Raw genomic sequence first — 22,438 nt, forward strand, 5'->3', positions numbered from 1 at the left:
TCCTGTCTTTCCTGTAAGTTTCATCCTCTCAGTAATGGTCTGAATTTCAGAAACTTTCCCTGTAATTTACCCCGTGGTTCTGTATTGCTGGTGTGTGTTTGTGACTGTGGGAGTGGGAATTTTCAACACCTTGTAATGATTTGGATGAAATTCATGATGTGGACAGTAGGTCCAAGTCTAATCAGATTTGTGCTTTATTATTTCAGGAGGAAGCTTGTCGAAACAGGAGGTAGGACATGGTCTTTACTGAAACCCTGTATGGATTTGTAAAATACTTCAAAATTCCAGTTTATCACCAGCAGTTTAATATTTACAGAATCAGTGACGAAGTCCAGGAATTGTCAGTGACAGATGAGGCCCTACCGGTTGAAAAATTCGATTACCTGTATTTGTTGAACACAGTGCTGAGAGAAACACTTGATGCCATTAACCGAGGTAAAACTTACAGAGATTCATTTCTCCTTGTTTATGAGACACAATTAAGTTACATCTGGGGCAAGGATTGGCTGTAATAATGGGCTGAAAGGGAACTAAAGTTTATTCCACATCAACTGCACCGAGTGGGGGCAATCACTGTCACATGGTCAGCTGGAGATGACAGACCCCTGGACACACCAGCACAGGGTCACGATTCAACCAATACACGGGACTGGTAGATGAACCACTGTGTCTTGATACCAGGCACACTGCACTAACACGCCAAAACATGAACCTGAGTCCTTCCGCAAGAGCTGGGAAGTTAATACTGTTTTGATGATATTGTAGGGAATAAAAGCGGGTATCAGTGTGGTTACCAGGATTGTCAGGAAAATACACAAGTCCTTCGTGCGCTGTGAGTGCAGACTCTGACTGACACAGGTCTTCACCCCACCCCCTCCTGAACCCGCAACTCTCACTGATGTTAGATGGAGGAGTGGGGAGCTGTAGTGACAGGGGACTCAATCGTCAGTGGAACAGACAGGAGAATCTGTGGATGTGAAGGGGATACCTGAATGTTATGTTGCCTCGCAGGTGCCAGGGTCAGGGATGTCTCGGATCGTGTCTGCAGCATTTTACAGAGGGAGGGAAAACAGTCAGATATCTTGGTACATTTTTGGGCCAATTACATAGGTAGTAAAAGCAAAGAGGTCCTGAAAATAGGATTTGGAGAGCTTGGTAGAAAGCTCAGAAGCAGTACCTCCAGGGTTGTAATTTCTGGATTGCTGCCTGTGCCACGTGCTGGTGAGGGTAGAAACAGGACAATCTGGCAGATTAAAGCGTGGCTGAGAAGCTGGTGCAGGGGGCATGTTTTCAGATTCTTGGATCATTCGGATCTCTTCTGGAGGAGGAATGACCTGCTCAAAAGGGATGGGTTGCACCGGGACCTGAGGGAGACAATATTCTCAAAGAGGTTTGATGGAGCTGTTGGGGCGGGTTTAAACTAATCTGGTGGGAGTGGGGTTGGAAATTGGAGTGAAGGGATAGGACTTCTGGTAAAAATGCAAAATAGCGTGCAGTCAGACTGTTAGATAGGGCGGACAGATGAGAGGACAAAATGGCAGCCAGCAGGGTGAGTATCAGTGCATTACGGATGCAGAATAAAAAAGTGTAGCAGATACAGTACACAAAGTGTTATATCTCAATTCATGAAGTAGGAAAAATAAGGTGGATGATCTTGTTGCACTATTACCGATTGTCAGGTATGATGTTGTGGCCATCACGGAATCGTGGCTGAAGGATGGTTGTAGTTGGGAGCTGAATGTCCAAGGTTACACAATGTATCGGAGGAAGGAAGGAAGGCCAATGGGGTGGCGCGGCTCTGCTGGTAAATCAGCAGCAAGATGTGACATAGGATTGGAAGATGTTGAATCTTGTGGGTTGAGGTAAGGAACTGGAAAAGTAAAAATGACACTGACACCAGTCATATACAGGCCTCCCAACAGTCAGGGGTTGAGGCCCACAGATTACAACTGGAAATAGAAAAGGCTGATGAAAAGGACAATGTTATGATAATCATGGGAGATTTCAACATGCAGGTCAATTGGGAAAATCAGGTTGGTAAAGGATCTCAAGAGAGTGAGTTTGTTGAATGCAATGTGATGGCTTTCTAGAGCAGTTTGTCGTTGAGCCTACTCGGGGAACAGCTCTACCGGATTGGGTGTTATGTATTGAACCAGAGGTGAGTAGTTAAAAGAAAACTTAGGAAGCAGTGCTCACAACATGACTGAGTTCAACTTGAAATTTGATGAGGAGAACGTAAAGTCTGTCATTGTAGTATTTCAGAGAAGTGAAAGAAATTACAGTGGTCTGAGAGAGGAGTTGGCCAAAGCAAATTGGAAGGAGATGCAGGCAGGGATGAGAGCAGAGCAGAAATGGTGTCAGTTTCTGAGAAAATGAGAAAGGTGAAGGATAGATGTATTCCAAAAATAAACAAATACTCAAATGGCAAAATAGTATAACCGTCGCTGACAAGAGAAGTCAAGTTAATGTAAAACCAAAAGAGATGGAATACAATAAAGCAAAAATTAGTAGGAAGACAGAGAATTGGGAAGCTTTTAACTACCTACAGAGAGGAACTAAAAGAATGATTGGGGAGGGGGGAATTACACGTGAATTGATTTGAATTGAATTGACTTTATTACTTATATCTTTTGTGTACTTCCTTAGAAGGTTGGCGTCATTCAATGTCTGTAGTGAGATGCTGAAGATGTTCTATAGGTCAGTTGTGGAGAGCGCCCTCTTCTTTGTGGTGGCGTGTTGGGGAGAAAGCATTAAGAAGAGGGACGCCTCACATCTTAATAAGCTGGTAAGGAAGGCGGGCTCTGTCGTGGGCAAAGTAATGGAGAGTGTAACATCGGTAGCTGAGCGAAGGGCGCTGAGTAGGCTACGGTCAATTATGGAAAACCCTGAACATCCTCTACATAGCACCATCCAGAGACAGAGAAGCAGTTTCAGCGACAGGTTACTATCGATGCAATGCTCCTCAGACAGGATGAAGAGGTCAATACTCCCCAATGCCATTAGGCTTTACAATTCAACCGCCAGGACTTAAGAACTTTTTAAAAGCTATTATTAATGCTTTTTGAGATAGTGATTTAGATGCATATCATATTTTTACTGAGTTAAGTATTGTATGTAATTAGTTTTGCTACAACAAGTGTATGGGACATTGGAAAAAATGTTGAATTTCCCCATGGGGATGAATACAGTATCTATCTATCTATCTATCTATCTATCTATCTATCTATCTATCTATCTATCTATCTATCTATCTATCTATCTATCTATCTATACATCAGGTGTAAATATCTTTACCTTACTCTCCGTCTAAATGAGCAATGTGCAATTTAAAGTAATTTATGAAAAATAATATGTATAACATGCTGGACAATATAACATAGAAATACAGTTGTCTCAGCACAAGTTAAGCAGTCTGATGGCCTGGTTGAAGAAGCTGTCCCGGGAGCCTGTTGGTCCTGCCTTTTATGTTGTGGTACCGTTTCCCGGATGGTAGCAACTGGTACACTTTGTCGTTGGGGTGACCCAGGACTTTAATGATCCTTAAGGCCCCTTTTGCACACCTGTCTTTGTAAAACAAGCTAGCAAACAGTATCAAATTGTGTTTCAAGTATTGTAAAAAAATGAAATAGAGATGAAAGGTGAGTATAGTGTCGGTGCGGGCAGCGGAGCGGGAGCAAGGAGTGCTCGAGGTCGACAGACGACTGGAGATCGGAGGATCAGCCGTTGTAGGTAGGCCGAGACTGTCGGACCTACCTGGACAGTACCTGAGGAGGAAGGTAAAACTGTGCAGGCGCGGGTGACGTCAGCGGCGAGCGCGGGGTTTAAAAAGTGGCCCACTTTTAGGAGCGGGCAGCGGAGTGCGTGGGAGCAGAGTGCTGGGCTTTGGCTCAGCGGGCTTCGGCGCAAGAGGACTTCGGTGAGAGGAAATCAGTGAGCCTGAGTACGTGCTTGCTGAGGTGAAAAAGGTAAGGTCGCTAGGTACTTTTTTCATTTATTCGGACTAATCTGGAATCAGCTAATGGGGGAGACAGTTAGAGCAGCGGTGTGCTCCGTATGCAGTATGTGGGAGGTCAGGGTCAACACAGTTGTCCCTGATGACCACACCTGCAAAAGGTGCATCCAGCTGCAGCTCCTATCAGACCGAGTTACGGAATTGGAGCAGGAGCTGGATGAACTACGGATCATTCGGGAGGCAGAGGCAGAGATAGATAAGAGTTATCGGGAGGTAGTCACACTGAAAAGACAGGAGGTAGACAAATGGGTGACAGTCAAGAGAGGCAGGGGGAGCAGACAGAGAGAGCAGAGCACCCCTGTGGCCGTTCCCATCAACAATAAGTATACCGTTTTGGATACTGTTGGTGGGGATGACCTACCAGGAACAAGTTGCAGTGGTCCTGTCTCTGGCACTGAGGTTGGACCCTCGACTAGGAAGGGGAGGAGGGTAGAGAAGAGAGCGGTGGTGATATGGGGTTCTGTACTCGGGGGGGCAGATAGGAGATTTTTTGGGGAAGATCGGGAGTCTTGGATGGTATGTTGCTTCCCTGGTGCCTGGGTCCGGGACATCTCAGATCGGGTGATGGTTATTCTCGAGAGGGAGGGCAAGAACCTAGATGTTGTGGTCCATGTAGGGACCAACGACGTGGGTAGGATGAGTGAGGGGGTCCTGCGTAGGGAGTTCAGGGAGTTAGGTGCAAAGCGGAAGAGCAGGACCTCCAGGGTAACAATCTCAGGATAGCTACCTGTGCCACGTGCGAGTGAGGCAAGGAACAGAAGGATTATACAGATTAATACGTGACTGAGAGGATGGTGCAGGAGGGAGGGCTTCAGGTTTTTAGATAATTGGGCTTTGTTCCAGGGAAGGTGGGATCTGTTCCGACGGGACGGTTTACAGCTGAACTGGAGCGGTACTAACATTCTTGCAGGAAAGTTTGCAAATGCTTCTCGGGGTGGTTTAAACTAAATTTGCAGGCGGCAGTGTCCAGAATGCGAGAGAGGATAGCGAAATGAAGAATAAAGGACAGGTGGGGACTACACGGTTCCGGAATATTAAGTCTGTAGTAGAGAAAGGTGAGGCGGAACAAGCGATAAGGAGGACACATGTACAGAGGGATGGTCTGACGGAACATGGAGTTAAATGTGCAGAAAGAATAAGTAAATTTAGGAAGGACAACAAAATTCAAGGAGCATATAGCCCGATGGGAGTTCGGAGAGCTGGGTTAAGCACAATAGATAGATAGATAGATAGATAGATAGATAGATAGATAGATAGATAGATAGATAGATAGATAGATAGATAGATAGATAGATAGATAGATAGATAGATAGATACTTTATTCATCCCCATGGGGAAATTCAACATTTTTCCAATGTCCCATACACATGTTGTAGCAAAAAACTCATTACATACAATACTTAACTCAGTAATAATATGATATGCATCTAAATCACTAACTCAAAAAGCATTAATAATAGCTTTTAAAAAAAAGTTCTTAAGTCCTGGCAGTTGAATTGTAAAGCCTAATGGCATTGGGGAGTATTGACCTCTTCATCCTGTCTGAGGAGCATTGCATCGACAGTAACCTGTCGCTGAAACTGCTTCTCTGTCTCTGGATGGTGCTATGTAGAGGATGTTCAGGGTTTTCCATAATTGACCGTAGCCTACTCAGCGCCCTTCGCTCAGCTACCGATGTTAAACTCTCCAGTACTTTGCCCACGACAGAGCCCGCCTTACTTATCAGCTTATTAAGACGTGAGGCGTCCTTCTTCTTAATGCTTCCTCCCCAACACGCCACCACAAAGAAGAGGGCGCTCTCAACAACTGACCTATAGAACATCTTCAGCATCTCACTGCAGACATTGAATGACGCCAACCTTCTAAGGAAGTACAGTCGACTCTGTGCCTTCCTGCACAAGGCATCTGTGTTGGCAGTCCAGTCTAGCTTCTCGTCCAACTGTACTCCCAGATACTTGTAGGTCTTAACCTGCTCCACACATTCTCCATTAATGATCACTGGCTCCATATGAGGCCTAGATCTCCTAAAGTCCATCACCATAGGCAGCGATTTAAACAGAGAGAGGAGAAATGGGCTAAAAATTCTATATCTGAATGCACGAAGTGTCAGAAATAAGGCGGATGAGCTCGAAGCTCAGGTGCGAATGGGTAACTATGATGTTGTTGGGATAACGGAGACATGGCTACAGGGAGATCAGACCTTGGAAATGAATGTACAAGGGTATACGTGCTATCGAAGGGACAGAAATGTGGGCAGAGGGGGTGGGGTGGCCCTGTTGGTGAGGAATGAGATTCAGCCCTTTGCAAGGGGGGACATTGGATCAGCAGAAGTAGAGTCTGTGTGGATAGAATTGAGGAACAGTCAGGGCAAAAAGACCCTAATAGGTGTTGTCTACAGGCCACCAAACAGCAGCATGGATATTGGGTGCAAGTTGAATAGGGAGTTAACATTGGCATGTGGCAAAGGTAATATCGCAGTAGTTATAGGGAATTTCAACATGCAGGTGAACTGGGAGAATCAGGTTGATGCTGGACCCCAGGATAGGGAGTTTGTAGGGTGCCTACGGGATGCATTCTTGGAACAGCTTTTACAAGAGCCGACCAGGGACAATGCTATTCTGGATTTAGTATTGTGTAATGAACAGGATTTGATAAGCGATCTTGAAGTAAAGGAGCCATTAGGAAGTAGTGACCATAATATGATAAGTATTTATCTGCAATTTGAGAAGGATAAGGGCAGATCGGAGGTGTCAGTGTTGCAGTTGAACAAAGGAGACAAAGGAGTCAAGTGGGAGAAGCTGGCCAAAGTTGACTGGGCGGATAGCCTAGCAGAAAAGACAGTGAAACAGCAATGGCAGGTATTATTGGGAAGAATGCACAAGGTGCAATATCAGTTCATCCCCCGGAGAAGGAAGGATTCAAAGGGAGAAAGGGGCCACAGTGGTTGACAAAGGAAGTCAGAGATTGCATAGCATTAAAAAAAAGGAAGTATGACTGAGCTAAGGTGAGTGGGAGGACAGATGATTGGGAAATTTTTAAGGAACAACTGAACTTAACTAAAAAGGCAATACGGGAAGAAAAAATGAGGTACGAACGCAAGCTAGCCAGGAATATAAAGGAGGATAGCAAAAGCTTTTTTAGGTATGTGAAGAGAAAGAAGATAGTTAAGAATAATGTTGGGCCCTTGAAGAATGAATTGGGTGAAATTGTGATGGGAAACAGAGAAATGGCAGAAGAATTTAATAAGTACTTTAGATCTGTCTTCACTAGGGAAGACACAAGCAATCTCCCTTGGATGGGCCAAGGACATAGGGTAACAGAGGAAATGAAACAGATTGACATTAGAAAGGAAATGCTGATGAGTAGACTGATGGGACTGAAGGCTGACAAATCTCCAGGTCCAGATGGTCTGCATCCCAGGGTACTAAAGGAGGTGGCTCTGGAAATTGCGGATGCATTGTTAATCATTTTCCAATGTTCCTTGGATTCAGGATCAGTTCCTGAGGATTGGAGAATGGCTAATGTTATCCCACTTTTTAAGAAAGGAGGGAGGGAAAAAACAGAGAACTATCGTCCTGTCAGCCTAACATCAGCAGTGGGGAAGATGCTAGAGTCCGTTATTAAAGATGAAATAGTGGCATATCTAGATAGCAGTGATAGGATTGGGCCGAGCCAGCATGGATTTACCAAGGGCAAATCATGTTTGACTAATCTTTTGGAGTTTTTCGAGGATGTAACCAGGAAGTTAGACAAGGGAAATCCAGTGGATGTAGTGTTCCTCGATTTTCAGAAGGCATTTGATAAGGTCCCACATAGGAGATTGGTGGGTAAACTCAGAGCTCAGGGCATTGACATGGATAGAAAACTGGTTGGCAGTTAGAAAGCAAAGGGTAACGGTGAATGGGTGTTTCTCGGAATGGTGGGTGGTGACCAGTGGGGTGCCACAGGGCTCGGTATTGGGACCACAACTGTTTACGATTTACATCAACGATTTAGATGAAGGCATTGAGAATAACATCAGCAAGTTTGCTGATGATACTAAGCTGGGTGGCAGTGTGACATGTGATGAGGATGTTAGGAGAATTCAGGGTGACTTGGATAGGCTGAGTGAGTGGGCAGAAACTTGGCAGATGACGTTTAATGTGAATAAATGTGAGGTTATCCACTTTGGGAGTAAGAACAGGAAGGCAGATTATTATCTGAATGGTGTAGAGTTAGGTAAGGGGGAAATACAAAGAGATCTTGGAGTCCTTGTTCATCAGTCACTGAAGGTGAATGAGCAAGTGCAGCAGGCAGTGAAGAAGGCTAATGGAATGTTGGCCTTTATTACAAAGGGAATTGAGTACAAGAGCAAGGAAATCCTTTTGCATTTGTATAGGGCCCTGGTGAGACCACACCTGGAGTATTGTGTACAGTTTTGGTCTCCAGGGTTAAGGAAGGATATCCTGGCTGTAGAGGAAGTGCAAAGTAGATTCACGAGGTTAATTCTTGGGAAGTCCGGACTGTCTTACGCAGAGAGGTTAGAGAGACTGGGCTTTTACACGCTGGAATTAAGGAGATTGAGAGGGGATCTGATTGCAACATATAAGATTATTAAGGGATTGGACAAGATAGAGGCAGGAAATATGTTCCAGATGCTGGGAGAGTCCAGTTCCAGAGGGCATGATTAAGAATAAGGGGTAGGTCATTTAGGACGGAGTTAAGGCAAAACTTCTTCTCCCAGAGAGTTGTGGGGGTCTGCAATGCACTGCCTCGGAAGTCAGTGGAGGCCAATTCTCTGAATGCTTTCAAGAAGGAGCTAGATAGGTATCTTATGAATAGGGGAATCAAGGGATATGGGGACAAGGCAGGAACCGGGTATTGATAGTAGATGATTAGCCATGATCTCAGAATGGCGGTGCAGGCTCGAAGAGCCGAATGGTCTACTTCTGCACCTATAGTCTATTGTCTACTAAAAGTGGATATAGGCCCGCTAGAAAATGAGGTCATATATATAATAACGGGGTAAAGAGATGACAGATGAACTAAATAAGTACTTTGCATCAGTCTTCACTGTGGAAGACACTAGCGCTGTGCCAGATGGTGAAGAGTGTGAGGGAAGAGAAGTGAGTGCAGTTACCGTTACAAGGGAGAAGGTTCTCAAAAAGCTGAAAGACCTAAAGGTACATAAGTCACCGGGACCAGAGGAACTGCACCCTAGTGTTCTGAAAGCGGTTGTGGTAGACATTGTGGAGGCATTTCAAATGATCTTTCAAAAATCATTGGACCCTGGCATGATGCCAGAGGACTGGAAAATTGCAAATTTCACTCAACTCTTTTATTAAGGAGGAAGGCAGCAGAAAGGAAACTATAGACCAGTTAACATCACCCCTGTGGTTGTGAAGAAGCTAGTGTCAATTGTTAAGTATGAGGTTATGCAATACCTGGTGACCCTGGACAAGATATGACAAGTCAGCATGGCTTTGTTAAGGGGATATCCTGCCTGACAAACCTGTTGGGATTCTTTGAGGAGATTGCAAGTAGGATAGATAAAGGGGATGCAGTGGATGTTGTATATATGGAATCTCAGAAAGCCTTTGACAAGGTGCCACACATGAAGCAAGTTAAGAGCTCATTGTATTACAGAAAAGTTACAGGCATGGTTAGAACATCGGGTGATTTGTACGAAACAGCGAATGAGAGTAAAGGGATCCCTTTCTGGTTGGCTACCAGATACTATTGTTCCACAGGGGTCTGTGTTAGGACACCTTCATTTTATGCTGTATATCAAGATTTACTGATGGAATAGACCTCTATAGGAGCAGAAGTAGGCCATTCGGCCCATCGAGTCTGCTCCACCATTCAATCATGGTCTGATCCAATTCTTCCGGTTATTCCCACTCCCCTGCTTTCACCCCATTCCCTTTGATGCCCTGGCTAATCAATAACCTATATATCTCTGCCTTAAATATGACTTGGCCTCCACAGCCACTTGTGACAGCAAATTCCACAGATTTTCCACCCAGTCACGAAAGTAATTTCTCCGAATCTCCATTCTAAAAGGACGTCATTCGATCCTGAAATCACGCCCTCTTGTCCTAGAATAGATGGCGTTGTTTCCAGGTTTGCAGATGATACGGAGATTGGTGGAAGGGTCGGTAGTGTTGAGGAAACAGGTAGGCTGCATAAGGGCTTGGATGAGGAGAATAGGCAAGAAAGCTGAAAATTATATACAATGTTGGAAAATGCATCGTCATGCACTTTGGTAGCAGAAGTAATGTACAGATTATTTTTTAAATGGGGAGAAAACCCAAAAAGCTGAGATGAAAATGGACTTAGCAGTCATTCTGCAGAACAACCTAAATGTTCAATTGCAGGTAGAGTCAGTGGTGAGGAAGGCAAATCCAACGTTCGCATTCAATTCAAGGGGTTTAGATAGCATTCAATTCAAGAGCAGGGATGTGATGCTGAGGCTGTATAAGGCACTGGTGAAGCCTCACCTTGAGTATTGTGACCAATTTTGGGCTCCTCATCTAAGAAAAAATGTGCTGGCATTGCAGAGGGTTCATTTCTTAAGGATGATTCCAGGGATGAAAGGGTTATCATACGAGGAACTTTGATAGCTCTGGGTCTGTACTTACTGGAATTTAGAAAGATGAGGGTGGATCTCAAAGAAACCCGGAATATTGAAAGTCCTAGACAGAGTCGATATGGAAAGGATGTTACCCATGGTTGGGAGTCTAGGACAAGAGGGCACAACCTCAAGATAGAGGGGGGTCTATTTAAAACAGTTGCGAAGAAATTTGAGCCAGCGGCTGGTGAATTTGTGGAACTTGTTGTGTGTATTTACGGCAGAGCTTGATAGGTTCTAGATTGGACACAGCATCAAAGGTTACGGGGAGAAGGCCAGGTAGTGGGGCTGAGGAGGGAAAAAAAGGATCAGCCATGATTGAATGGCGGAGCAGACTCGATAGGCAAATGGCCTAATTCTGCTCCTATGTCTTATGGTGATCAGACCACTACATTGAAGCATTGTGAGAATGAGCTCGGACACACCAACAAGCATTGACATGGGTCAAGATTTCATCTCGGGAGAAGCACACACAGCATAACCGGCCTGGCAAAGCTCCCTCACACACACACACAGGAAGGATTGGCAGATTTTAGTCAGAGCCTCAGCAATTTACGTTGTTTTTCCCCTCAATAACCTGGAAACCAATCTCTGCAGAGACAGTAATTTATTTATTTAAACAACTCACACATGTCACACATTGTCAATACACACCAGACATGTGATGACACACTGTGACATAAAAATACTTCAATGTGCAAACTCTCCTTCCATGTGTACACACACCCACTGACATTTACCACACACACACACACACACACACACACACACACACACACACACACACACACACACACACACACACACACACACACACACACACACACACACACACACACACATTCCCATTTAGGATTGAAATATGCTGTCTTTACCCAGTCTGTCTGTTCTGAGGGAGTGAGCTGCCCTCTGACGTGACGTCACTTCAACACTTCACAGACAGACTCCGGGGTGAGAATCCTCAGGAGGATGATTTGGCAGGGTTTGCCAGATGTTGAACTCACGGCCCACTTCATCAATCTGCAAGACTAAGATGTCTTCTTGAGCATGTCCATTTGTGTGTGTTTGCCCCATATTCCCCTAACCATTTCCTATCTATGTACCTGAAGAAATTTATTTTAAAATATTTTATTTATACCTGTTTCTACAGCGTCTGCTGGCAAATTCCATTCACCTACCTCACTCTCTGTGAGAATGTTGCCCTACAGATCCCTCATAAAATTTCCCTTTTCACATTCAATCTGAGCCCTCTGGTTCTGTACTCCCATTTCTCGGAAAAAGGCTCACTTTATATGAGCCCCTTATGAATGTATTTACCTCAATAAGGGGTCACCCCTCAACCTCCTACACTACAGCTAAATAGCTCAATCTTATACACTTTCTGTTTTTAACCTAAGCCCCCCAGTCCGGGTAACATCCTCATGAAGCTTCCTGTCCAGTGTAATGACATCCACCCCATATTCGGGGAACCAGAAATGCAGACAATACCCCACGTGTGGTCTATCATCAACATCAAAGGCCCTGGTTAAGTTCATGTGGGCGTGTCGAATAGTCTGATGAATACAGGACTGAAGGTGTTGTATTTGAATGCACCAGTATACGGAATAAGGTAGATGATGTTGTGGCACAGGTAGAGATTGGCAGGAACAACGTTGGCGTCACTGAGTTGTGGTGGAAAGGAGATCCTGGCTTGAAGCTCAACATTCAAGGATACACCTTGTATTCAAAGGACAGGCAGGTAGGCAGAGAGGCTGGGGAGGGTCTGTTGGTAAAATATGAAATGAAATCCGTCAAGAGAGGTAACATAGGATTGGAAGATGCAGAATCATTCTGGGTAGAGTTAACAAACTGCAAGGGTAAAAAGAACTGATGGGAGTTATATACAAACTTTCAAATAGTAGCCAGGATAGAAATGGGATACAAATTACACCATCAGATGGAAAAAAAGGACAAGGTGACGGTCAGAATGGGGGATTTCAACATGCAGGTAGATTGGGAAAATTATGTTGGTGCTACATTTGAGGATAGGGAATTTGTAGAATGCACCGAGATGATTTTTTAGAACAGTTTGTGGTTGAGCCCAATGGGAGAAAGACAATTCTAGAGAGGGGTATGTATAATGAACCAGATTGGGAGATTCAGTTAAAAAAAACCTTTGGAAACAGTGATCATAAAATGACAGAATTCACAGCAGAGTTTGAGAAGTAGATAAATTCAGATGCGTCAGTATTAGAGAGAAGTAAAGTTAGTTACAGGGACATGAGGGAGGAACTGACCAAAGTAAATAGGAAGGGACATGAGCAGGGATGATTGCAGAACAACAAAGACTGGTGTTCCAGGCGCAATTCGGATAGATAAATCCCAAAGATGATGGAGTATTATACAGTGAGGATGAGGTAACCGTGTTTGACAAGGGAAGTCAAAGATAGCATAAAAGAGAAAGAGAGGGCAAAAATTAGCCGGATGTTGGAGTATTGAGAAGGTTTTGATCATCAACAGAAAGCAATTACAAAGCCATAAGAAGTGACAATGAGATATGAGGGAAAGCTTACCAAAAATATTCAAGAGGACGCAAAAATGTAGAGTAAAAGAGAGTCGAGAATGGATATTAGATCGCAGGAAAATGACACCGGAGAGGAGAAATGCGATAAAAGACATGGCAGAGGTACTTATTTAATATTTTGTGTCAATCCTCACTGTGAATGATACTAGCTGTATGTCAGAAATGTGAGAGTGTTAGGGGACAGAAATGAGTGTTGTTGCTGTTACTGAGGAGAAAGTGCGTGGGACGATTGAAGGTCTGAAGGTACCTGGACCAGGTGGACTACACCCCGGTGTTCAGAACGAGTTAGCTGAAGAGAATATGGGGTCATTAGTAATGATATTTCAAGAATCACTTGATACTTGGTCATTCAAGATTATTAGAAATTGGAAAGGTCACCTCAGACTTTAAGAAGGGAGAGCAGCTGAGGAAAGAAAATTATACGTGAGTTAGTCTGGATGTGGTCTGCTTGGGAAGATGTTGGAGTCCACTATTAAGGACGAGCTTTTGGGTACATGGAAGTTCATGATAAAATAGGGCAAAGCCTTCCCTTAAGGGGAAATCTTGCCTCACAAATCTGTTGGAATTCTTCGAGGAACACAAAGCCAAGATAGACAAAGAATGATTTGGATGACAGAATTGTTGCCTCTGTGGCCAAGATGGCAGACGATATGAAGATAGGTGAAGGGGCAAGTAGTGCTGCAGAAGCTCGGAATCTGGGGAAGGACAGAGACAGATCAGGAAATGGGCAAATAAGTGATAGATGGATTATCGGGTAGGGAAGTCGTGCATGCACCTTGGTAGAAGGAATAAAGGCATAGACAATTTTGAAAATAGAGAGAAAATTCAAAAATCGGAAGCGCAAAGGGACTTGGATGTCGTTGTTCAGGATTCCCTACAGGTCAAATTGCAGTTTGTGTCAGTAGTAAGATCGGCAAACTCAATATCAGAATTCATTTCGAGAGGAATAGAATACAAGAGCAAGGATGTAATGCTGAGGTTTTATAAGGCATTGGTCAGACCACACTTGGAGTATTGTGACCAGTTTTGGGTCCCTTCTATCGGAAAAGATGTGCTGGCATTGGAGAAAGTCCAGGGGGTTCACAAGAATGATTCCGGGAATGAAAGAGTTAACATATGTGGAGTGTTTGATGGTTCTGGGCCTGTACTCATAGGAGTTCAGAAAATTGGCTGATTTATTAGCCTCCTCAACCCTATAATCCCGCCTCCTTCCCATAAATTTTGAGACTCTGACTAATCAAGAGAGTTACCTATCAACTTCTGCTTTAAGAATCTGCAGATGCTGGTAATTCAAGCGACACAGATCCTGGTGAAGGTCCCGGCCTGATCTCACTGAAACCTATCTGGAGAGAGTTGATGTCGGGAGGATATTTCCTGTAGTTCCGACTACAGAACGTCCATTTAGGACAGAGATGAGGAGGAATTCCTTTAGCCACAGGATAGTCAGTCTGCCACAGGCAGCTGTGGAGGCCAAGTAATTGAGTATATTTAAAGTGGAGCCACGCACACAAACTGCTGGATGAACTCAGCAGGCCAGGAAGCAACTGTTGACGGTTCGGACTGAAACACTTCATCAAGACCTGTGTTGCTTAAGGGTCCCGACAAGTTCTTCCCATCCTAATGACGGGCTGTGGGGGATGGGGTTGTGGGAAAGGGGACAAAGGAATCCTCATGTCCCACGTTTATCCCCCTCCACCATCTCATTACATCTACACACACAGTTCACCAACAGGCTTTCCACCAATAACCATATAACAACAGCACGGAAACAGGCCATCTCGGTTCTTCTTGTCCGTGCCGAAGGCTTACTCTCACCTAGTCCCATCGACCTGCACTCAGCCCATAACCCTTCATTCCTTTCCTGTCCAATCTACCACCTGGTTCTGGTTCAGTCTGCCATTCATCTCTCCCCTACTGGTTCTCATTAGCACATTTTCTGTCTCGAACCCTCCACGCTCCCCCACTTCACACACACAAATTAATGTGAACATTGACTGAAGGGCCTGTTCCTGTGCTGTACTGTTCCATGTTCTCTGTTCCCTGGTTAGAAGAATGGGAGCAGATCTCAGAGAAACACGAAATTCTTTCAGGGGTCAACAGGCAGGATACAGGGAGGATGTTTCCTGTGTCTGAGGAGTCAAGGGTCAGAAGTCACTGTTTGGAATTCTCAGCACCCGTGGGGGGGGGGGGGGGGGTTGGGGGTTCTTAGCCATTCAGTTCACAGAACCATAGCCGTACAGAATCGAAAAGTGCCCTTCGACCCATCACCTCTGTACTGACCTATTTACCCATCTACATTCATCCCATTGGCCGACATTAGGTCAGTCTCCCTCTGTGCGTTGTCTATTGAAGTGTCTGTCCAAGTGTCTCTTAAACACCGAGGACTGGAGGCCTGTGACCTGCAGAGGTCGGTGCTGGGGCCGGGTTGTTTGTCATTCATATTAATGATTTGGATGAGAATGTAAGTGACAAAGTTAGTTGGTTTCTGAGAAACACTAAAATTCATGGTGTAGTGGAGAGGGAAGTGGATTATCTAAGTTTACAATAGGCCCTTGATCAACTGTAGAGGTGGGTACAGTAACAACGTTTTAAAATACATCTTGCCAGGGACGTGGATAAGAAAGGGGGAAAGGAATAATGGGCAAATGGGACCAGCTTATTAAAGCAAGCTGGTCGGCACGAACAAGTGGGGCCGAAGAGCCTCTGTGACCTCCTGTTTAAATCCATTCACTCACATGCACTCGTTTCTGCTGTTTATCTCCCCTATTTATTTCTGTTCTTAAGTGAGATGTCGACCTGAAATGTAGACTGTCCATCTCTCTCCACACATGCTGCCTGATCCGCTCGGTTCCTCCAGCATTTTGTGTCTGTTTGATCGGGAAATCTCTGCTCTCCGTCCAGCGGAAAACCCTTGGGGAGACATTAGTTGTCCATCCGCTTTCGTCGGGGCAAACCACGGGAAAGGTTCACGTCGGCTACCTGACTGCGCCTGAGGCCCAGCCGCCTTTCCCCAGTCACCGGGGCCGCGATGCCTAAGTCTCCCCCCGTTCCCCGGGGCCGCGCTGCCCGATGTCCCCCGATCCCCGGGGCCGCGTTGCCCGAGTCTACCCCCGATCCCGGGGGACTCTCTAATTCTCTGCTTCTGCCTCCAGTCTTTGTCACCCTGGATGTGGAAACGGCGCATTGGCGACTCGAGGTGTCTGAGGATCGGAAGAGTGTGAGATACACCGGGACCTGGAGGAATCTCCCTAACACCGGGAAGAGATTCACAGACTGGGAATGTGTGATGGGATCAGAGGGATTCACATCGGGGAGACATTACTGGGAAGTGGAGGTGACGGGGAATCGGGTCTGGTTTCTGGGAGTCGCCGCAGAGTCTGTGAAGAGGAAGGGATGGTTCAGTCTGAGTCCGGAGACCGGATTCTGGGTCATCGGGCGGGTTAATGACGTGTTATATCGGGATTGTGACGTGTTACATCGGAGTTATCTCGTGTTCCGTGTTCTTACCTCCCCCAAGTCCCCTCTCCCTGCCGGTCCCATCCCCGGGAGGGTGGGAGTTTATCTCATTTACGAGTCCGGGACAGTTTCATTTTACAACGCGGAGACCAAGTCCCATCTCTCCACCTTCACTGGGAATAAATTCACGGGGAAACTTTATCCTTTCTTCGCGACATGGTATGGAAACCAATGGCTGAAAGTCTGATCCGGTTCCGCTCCGGGTCTGTTAACGGGTCAGGTTCCGGGACCGGCATCAGGAGTAAAGTCCCTGTAAATATAAATGTGCGGAGAGTGCAGCTAAATACGTGGCTAAGGAGATGGTGCAGGAGGGAGGGCTTCATGTTTCTGGACAATTGGGCTTTGTTCCCGGGAAGGTGGGACCTGTTCCGACGGGATGGTTTGCCCCTGAACTGGAGGGGGACTAACATCCTTGCGGGTAGATTTGCCAGTGCTGCTCCGGGGGTGGTTTTGGGGGGGGGGGGCTTTGTGGTGTTAGAGCAGATAGTGAGGTGGAGGAGGATAAAGGACATGCCAGGACTGCATGTATAGACAGATATAAAAAATATAAAATTATACGTGATATAAATATTCTCAGGTGTATCTATTTCAATGCACGGAGTATTGTAGGTAAGGCAGATGAGTTTAGGGTGTGGATTGACACGTGGGAATACGACATTATTGCTATTGGTGGGACTTGGTAGCAGGAGGGGCAGAACTGGCAGATTAATGTCTGGGGTTCCGTTGTTTCAGACCTGACAGAGGAGGAGGGATGAAAGAGGGAGGAGAGGCATTACTAGTCAGGGAAAATATCACAGCTGTGCGTAGACAGGACAGACCGGAGGGCTTGTCTACAGAGGCCATATGGGTGGAGCTGAGGAGCGGGAAAGGTTTGACCGCACTAATAGGGGTGTATTACATACCGCCCAGTAGTCAGAGAGAATTGGAGGAGCAGATCTGTAGAGAGATGGCAGACGGGTGTAAGAAACAGGACGTTTTAATAGTAGGGGATTTTAACTTGACTGGGACTCCCAAACTGTAATAGGGCTAGATGGCTTGGAGTTTGTCAAATGTGTTCAGGGAAGTTTTCTAAATCAATATATAGAGGTACCTATGAGAGAGGATGCAATACTTGATCTCCTATTTGGAAACCAGACAGGTCAGGTGACAGAAGTATGTGTATGTGAACATTCTGTGTCCAGTCACCATAATGTCATTAGTTTCAAGTTAATTATGGATAAGGATAGGTCTGGTCCTTGAGTTGAGGTTCTAAATTGAAGAAGGGCCAATTTTGTGGAAATAAAAAAGGATCTAGGAAGAGTGGATTGGGATGTTTTTTTTCTGGCAAGGATGTGTTCAGTAAGTTCAAAGGCGAAATTTTGAGAGTGCAGAGTTTGCATGTTCCTGCCAGGATTAAAGGCAAAGTTAACAGGCATAGGGTACCTTGGTCTTCAAGGGATATTGGCGATCTGGTTAAGAAAAAGGGAGAAGTGTATAGCAGGTAAAGGCAACAAAGAACAAATGAGGTACTTGAAGAATATAGAAAATGTAAGAAAATACTAAAGAAGGAAATCAGGAAGGCAAAAGGAAGACATAAAGTTGCTTTGGCAGATGATGTGAAGGTAACCCCAAAGGATTTCTACAAATATATTGAGAGTAAGGGACAAAATTAGTCCCCTAGAAGATCAGAGTGTCGAGCCTCACGAGATGGGGGAGATCTTAAACAGTTTTTTTTTGCATCAGTATTTACTCAGGAAACTGGCATAGTGTATATGGAAGGAAGGGAAACAAGCAGTAGTGTCATGGAACATTTGTAGATTAAAGAGGAGGAGGTGCTTGCTGCCTTACAGCGAATAAAGGTAAATAAATCCCCCGGACCTGACTTGATATTTCCTCGGACCTTGAGAGAGACTAGTGTAGAATTTGCAGGGGCCCAGGCAGAAATATTTAAAATGTCCTCAGCCATAGGTGCAGTGCCGGAGGATTGGAGGGTAGCTCTTGTTACTCCGGTGTCTAAATAAGGCTCCAATAGTAAACCGGGTAATTACAGGCCAGTGAGCCTGACATCAGTAATAGGTAAATTATTGGAAGGTGTTCTGAGAGATCGAATATACAAGTATTTGGACAACCAAGGGCTGATTAAGGATAGTCAGTATGTCTTTGTGCGTGGTAGATCAAGTTTAATGAATCTTGTAGAGTTTTCCGAGGAGATTACCAGCAAAGAAAGTAGATGAAGGAAAGGCTGTGCATGTTTTCTACATGAACTTTTTTAAGGTCTTTCATCAGGTCCCACATTGGAAGCTAGCTCTGAAGGTTCAGACACTAGGTATCCATGGAGAGGTTGTAAACTGGATTCGAAGTTGTCTGTGTGGGAGAAGAAAGAGAGTGGTAGTGGATGGTTGCTTCTCAGACTGGAGGCCTGTGACTAGTGGTGTGCCTCAGGGATCTGTGCTGTTTGTCTGTATCAATGATATAGATGTGGTCAATTGGATCAGCAATTTTGCTGTTGACACCAAGATTGGAAGCGTTGTGGACAGCGAGGAAGGCTTTCAAAGCTTCCAGAGGGATCTGGACCAACTGTAAAAATGGGCCAGAAAATGACAGATGGGATTTAATGCAGACAAATGTGAGCGTTGCATTTTGGAAGGACAAACGAAGGTAGGACATACACAGTAAATGATAGGGCACTGAGGAGTGCGGAGAAACAAAGTGATCTGGGAGTTCAGGTACATCATTCCCTGAAAGTGGCGTCACAGGTAGACAGGGTTGTAAAGAAGGCCTTTGGCATTCTGGCATTCATAAATCAAAGTACTGAGTACAGGAGTTGAAAAAGGCATTGGTGATATCAGTAAGTGTGTGGTAGATCGTGTTTAACAAATCTTGTAGAATTTTTCGAAGAGGTTACCAAGAAAGTAGATGAAGGGAAGGCTGTGGATGTTGTCTACATGAACTTTAGTAAGGCCTTTGACAAGGTCCCACATGGGAGGTTAGTTCAGACATGAGGTATCCATGGAGAGGTTGGAGAGATTGAAAGAGTGCAGAGATTTACTAGGATGTTGCCAGGTCTTCAGGAGATGAGTTACAGGGAAAGATTGAACAGTTTAGGACATTATACCTTGGAGCGTAGAAGAATGAGAGGAGATTTGATAGAGGTTTATAAAATTATGAGGGGTACAGACAGTAAATGCGAGCAGGTTCTTTCCACTTAGATTAGGAAAGATAAATGCGAGAGGACATGGTTTTAGGGTGAAATGGGAAAGGTTTAGGGCGAACATTAGGAGGGACTTCTTCACAGAGCGTGGTGAGAGTGTGGAACGAGCTGCCATCTGACATGGTAAATGAGGGCTCACTCTTAAGTTTTAAGAATAAATTGGATAGATACATGGATGGGAGAGGTGTGCTGTAGTGTTCTATGTGTATGTGTTCATAGTGTATTTCACTATGGAGTGAAATAAACACGACATGAGAATTGTCGATCGATTAATTTTAACTCGTTCACCGCTTCCGTCAACCGAACAGAAACACCGGGGATTCAGCAGCAGCTGGGGGAGGTGGGTCCTGAGCTCCCTCGGGTCCTAAAGCCCACCCTCAATAAGACAGATTAAATGGGACAAATGGGAGCAGTGCTGACTAGAAAAGACAGTGAAGATTGAACATTAAGTTCATCGGCCATTTCTTTGGTCCCCATTACTACTTCACCATCATCATTTTCCAGTGGTCCAGTATCAACTCTCATCTCTCTTTCACTCTGCATGTAACTGAAAACTAAACTTTTAGTATGCTGATTTATATTATTGACCAGTTTGCCCTCATATTTCGTATTGAACCTTTGGAACCTTTAGCCGTTGCCATTCGTGAATCACCTAATATTTTTGGTATTACCCGTGGGTAAGGGACTTATAAGTTATCATTATATGCTGATGATTTGTTACTGTACATATCTGACCCTGAGAGATCTATTCCTGCTATTTCATCCTGACTTGCTCAGTTTAGTTGCTTTTCTGGCTACAAACTGAATTTTAATAAGAGTGAACTATTTCCATTAAATATGCAAGTTTCAATCTATAAACACTTACCATTTAAAGTTGTCACAGATCATTTTACTTATTTGGGTATTAAAATTACCAAGAAACATCAGGGTTTATTTAAAGTTAATTTTTTACCTTTAATTGAACAAATCAAGCAACTTGTTACCAGGTGGTCCCCATTATCTCTGTCATTGGTTGGTCGAATTAATACTATCAAGATGATAGTATTACCCAAAATTTATTATTTATTCCAAGCATTACAAATTTTTATTCCTAAATCTTTTTTTGATATTATTGACTCCAAAATATACTCGTATGTGTGGCAGAATAAAAATCCTATATTAAGTAAAAAATATTTACAGAAGCCTAAGAAGGAAGGTAGTTTTGCTTTGCCAAACCTGAGATTTTGCTATTGGGCAGTTAATATTCAATATTTAATATTTTGGACACAAGAATCGGTCATAGTACCTTGCCCACAATGGGTAAATTTGGAGTGTAAATCTGTACAAGACTTCTCATTGTTTTCTATTTTAGGATCTTCGCTTCCTTTTGCTTTATCTAAACCGAATAAACAAATAACTAATCCTATAGTTAAACATACAATAAGAATATGGTTACAATTTCGTAAATTCTTTGGCTTGAATAATCAAGCCCTATTATATCTAACTTCTTTTTCCAGCCCTCTTTTATGGACCAAGCCTTTGTGTTATGGAAAACAAAAGGTATAACATGTTTTCATGATCTATTTTTAGATAACAGTTTTATGTCCTTTGAACAGCTATCCAGCCTAAAACTCATTTTTTTTTTTAGAATCTTGCAAGTTAGAAATTTCTTGAATGTTAGTATTTTCTGAAATTATGTCCAATGGACATTACAGAAAAAAATTCTATCTCTAAATCCTTGCCGGAAGGGTTAAGTAGCTATCATTTAACATATGATCATGAAAATCCAGCCAGGAGTATCAGAAATAATTAAGAAGGAATGGGAAAAAGAACTTCACTGTCTTATACCCACAGAGCAATGGGAGAAAATTTTACAATTAGTCATTTCTTCTTCTATTTGTGCTAAGCATGCCTAATACAATTTAAGGTTGTTCATAGGGCTCACATGTCCAAGGATAAACTCGCTCGATTTTATTCTTATGTCAATCCAACCAGTGACAGATGTCATTCTGAAGTCGCTTCATTGACCCACATGTTCTGGTCTTGACCCCGTTTGCAAAATTATTGGAAAGATATTTTTGGTATTATTGCAACAGTTCTGAATATCAAATTGCAACCGCATCCTATTACTGCAATTTTCGGTTTACCAATTGTGGTTAATAGTCGTTTATCCCCCCTCAGCCCGGCAGATGATTGCATTTGTTACATTAATGGCTAGAAGATCTATCCTATTGAATTGGAAATAAATTAATCCTCCAACTATATTTCAGTGGTTTTCTCAAACTATTTCTTGTTCGAGTTTAGAAAAAATTACAAGTGTTCTCTTTGACCCTTCAGTTAAATATGAAGAAACTTGGAGACCATTTATTCAACATTTTCATATGAGCTAAACTGACTTTTCCTAAACCTTACTTTTATTGTCCTTAATTATTTGGATGGAGGTGCGGAGTTATTGACGCTACTGTGTATAATTGATATAATGCAAAGGCCCATGTCGATTAGGATTTTTTCCTTTTTTTTTTCGGGGGGTGGGTTTCTTATTTTCTCCATTTTTTGTAACCACTATGA

General features: G+C 43.9%; 1 protein-coding gene across 1 annotated transcript in view; it reads left to right on the forward strand.

Moving 5' to 3' along the window:
* The window catches only part of LOC140724017 (zinc-binding protein A33-like), a 239,956-nt gene extending 222,929 nt beyond the window's left edge, over positions 1–17,027 (forward strand). Inside the window, exons 5-7 of the mRNA XM_073038507.1 lie at positions 207–229; positions 317–435; positions 16,338–17,027. Of these exons, the coding sequence (XP_072894608.1) occupies positions 207–229; positions 317–435; positions 16,338–16,888 (693 nt within the window). The 3' untranslated portion in view covers positions 16,889–17,027. The remainder of the gene's footprint in view (positions 1–206; positions 230–316; positions 436–16,337) is intronic.
* Positions 17,028–22,438: the final 5,411 nt, after the last annotated feature.

The sequence above is a fragment of the Hemitrygon akajei genome, unplaced genomic scaffold (assembly GCF_048418815.1).
Source record: "Hemitrygon akajei unplaced genomic scaffold, sHemAka1.3 Scf000152, whole genome shotgun sequence".
Classification (NCBI taxonomy): domain Eukaryota; kingdom Metazoa; phylum Chordata; class Chondrichthyes; order Myliobatiformes; family Dasyatidae; genus Hemitrygon; species Hemitrygon akajei.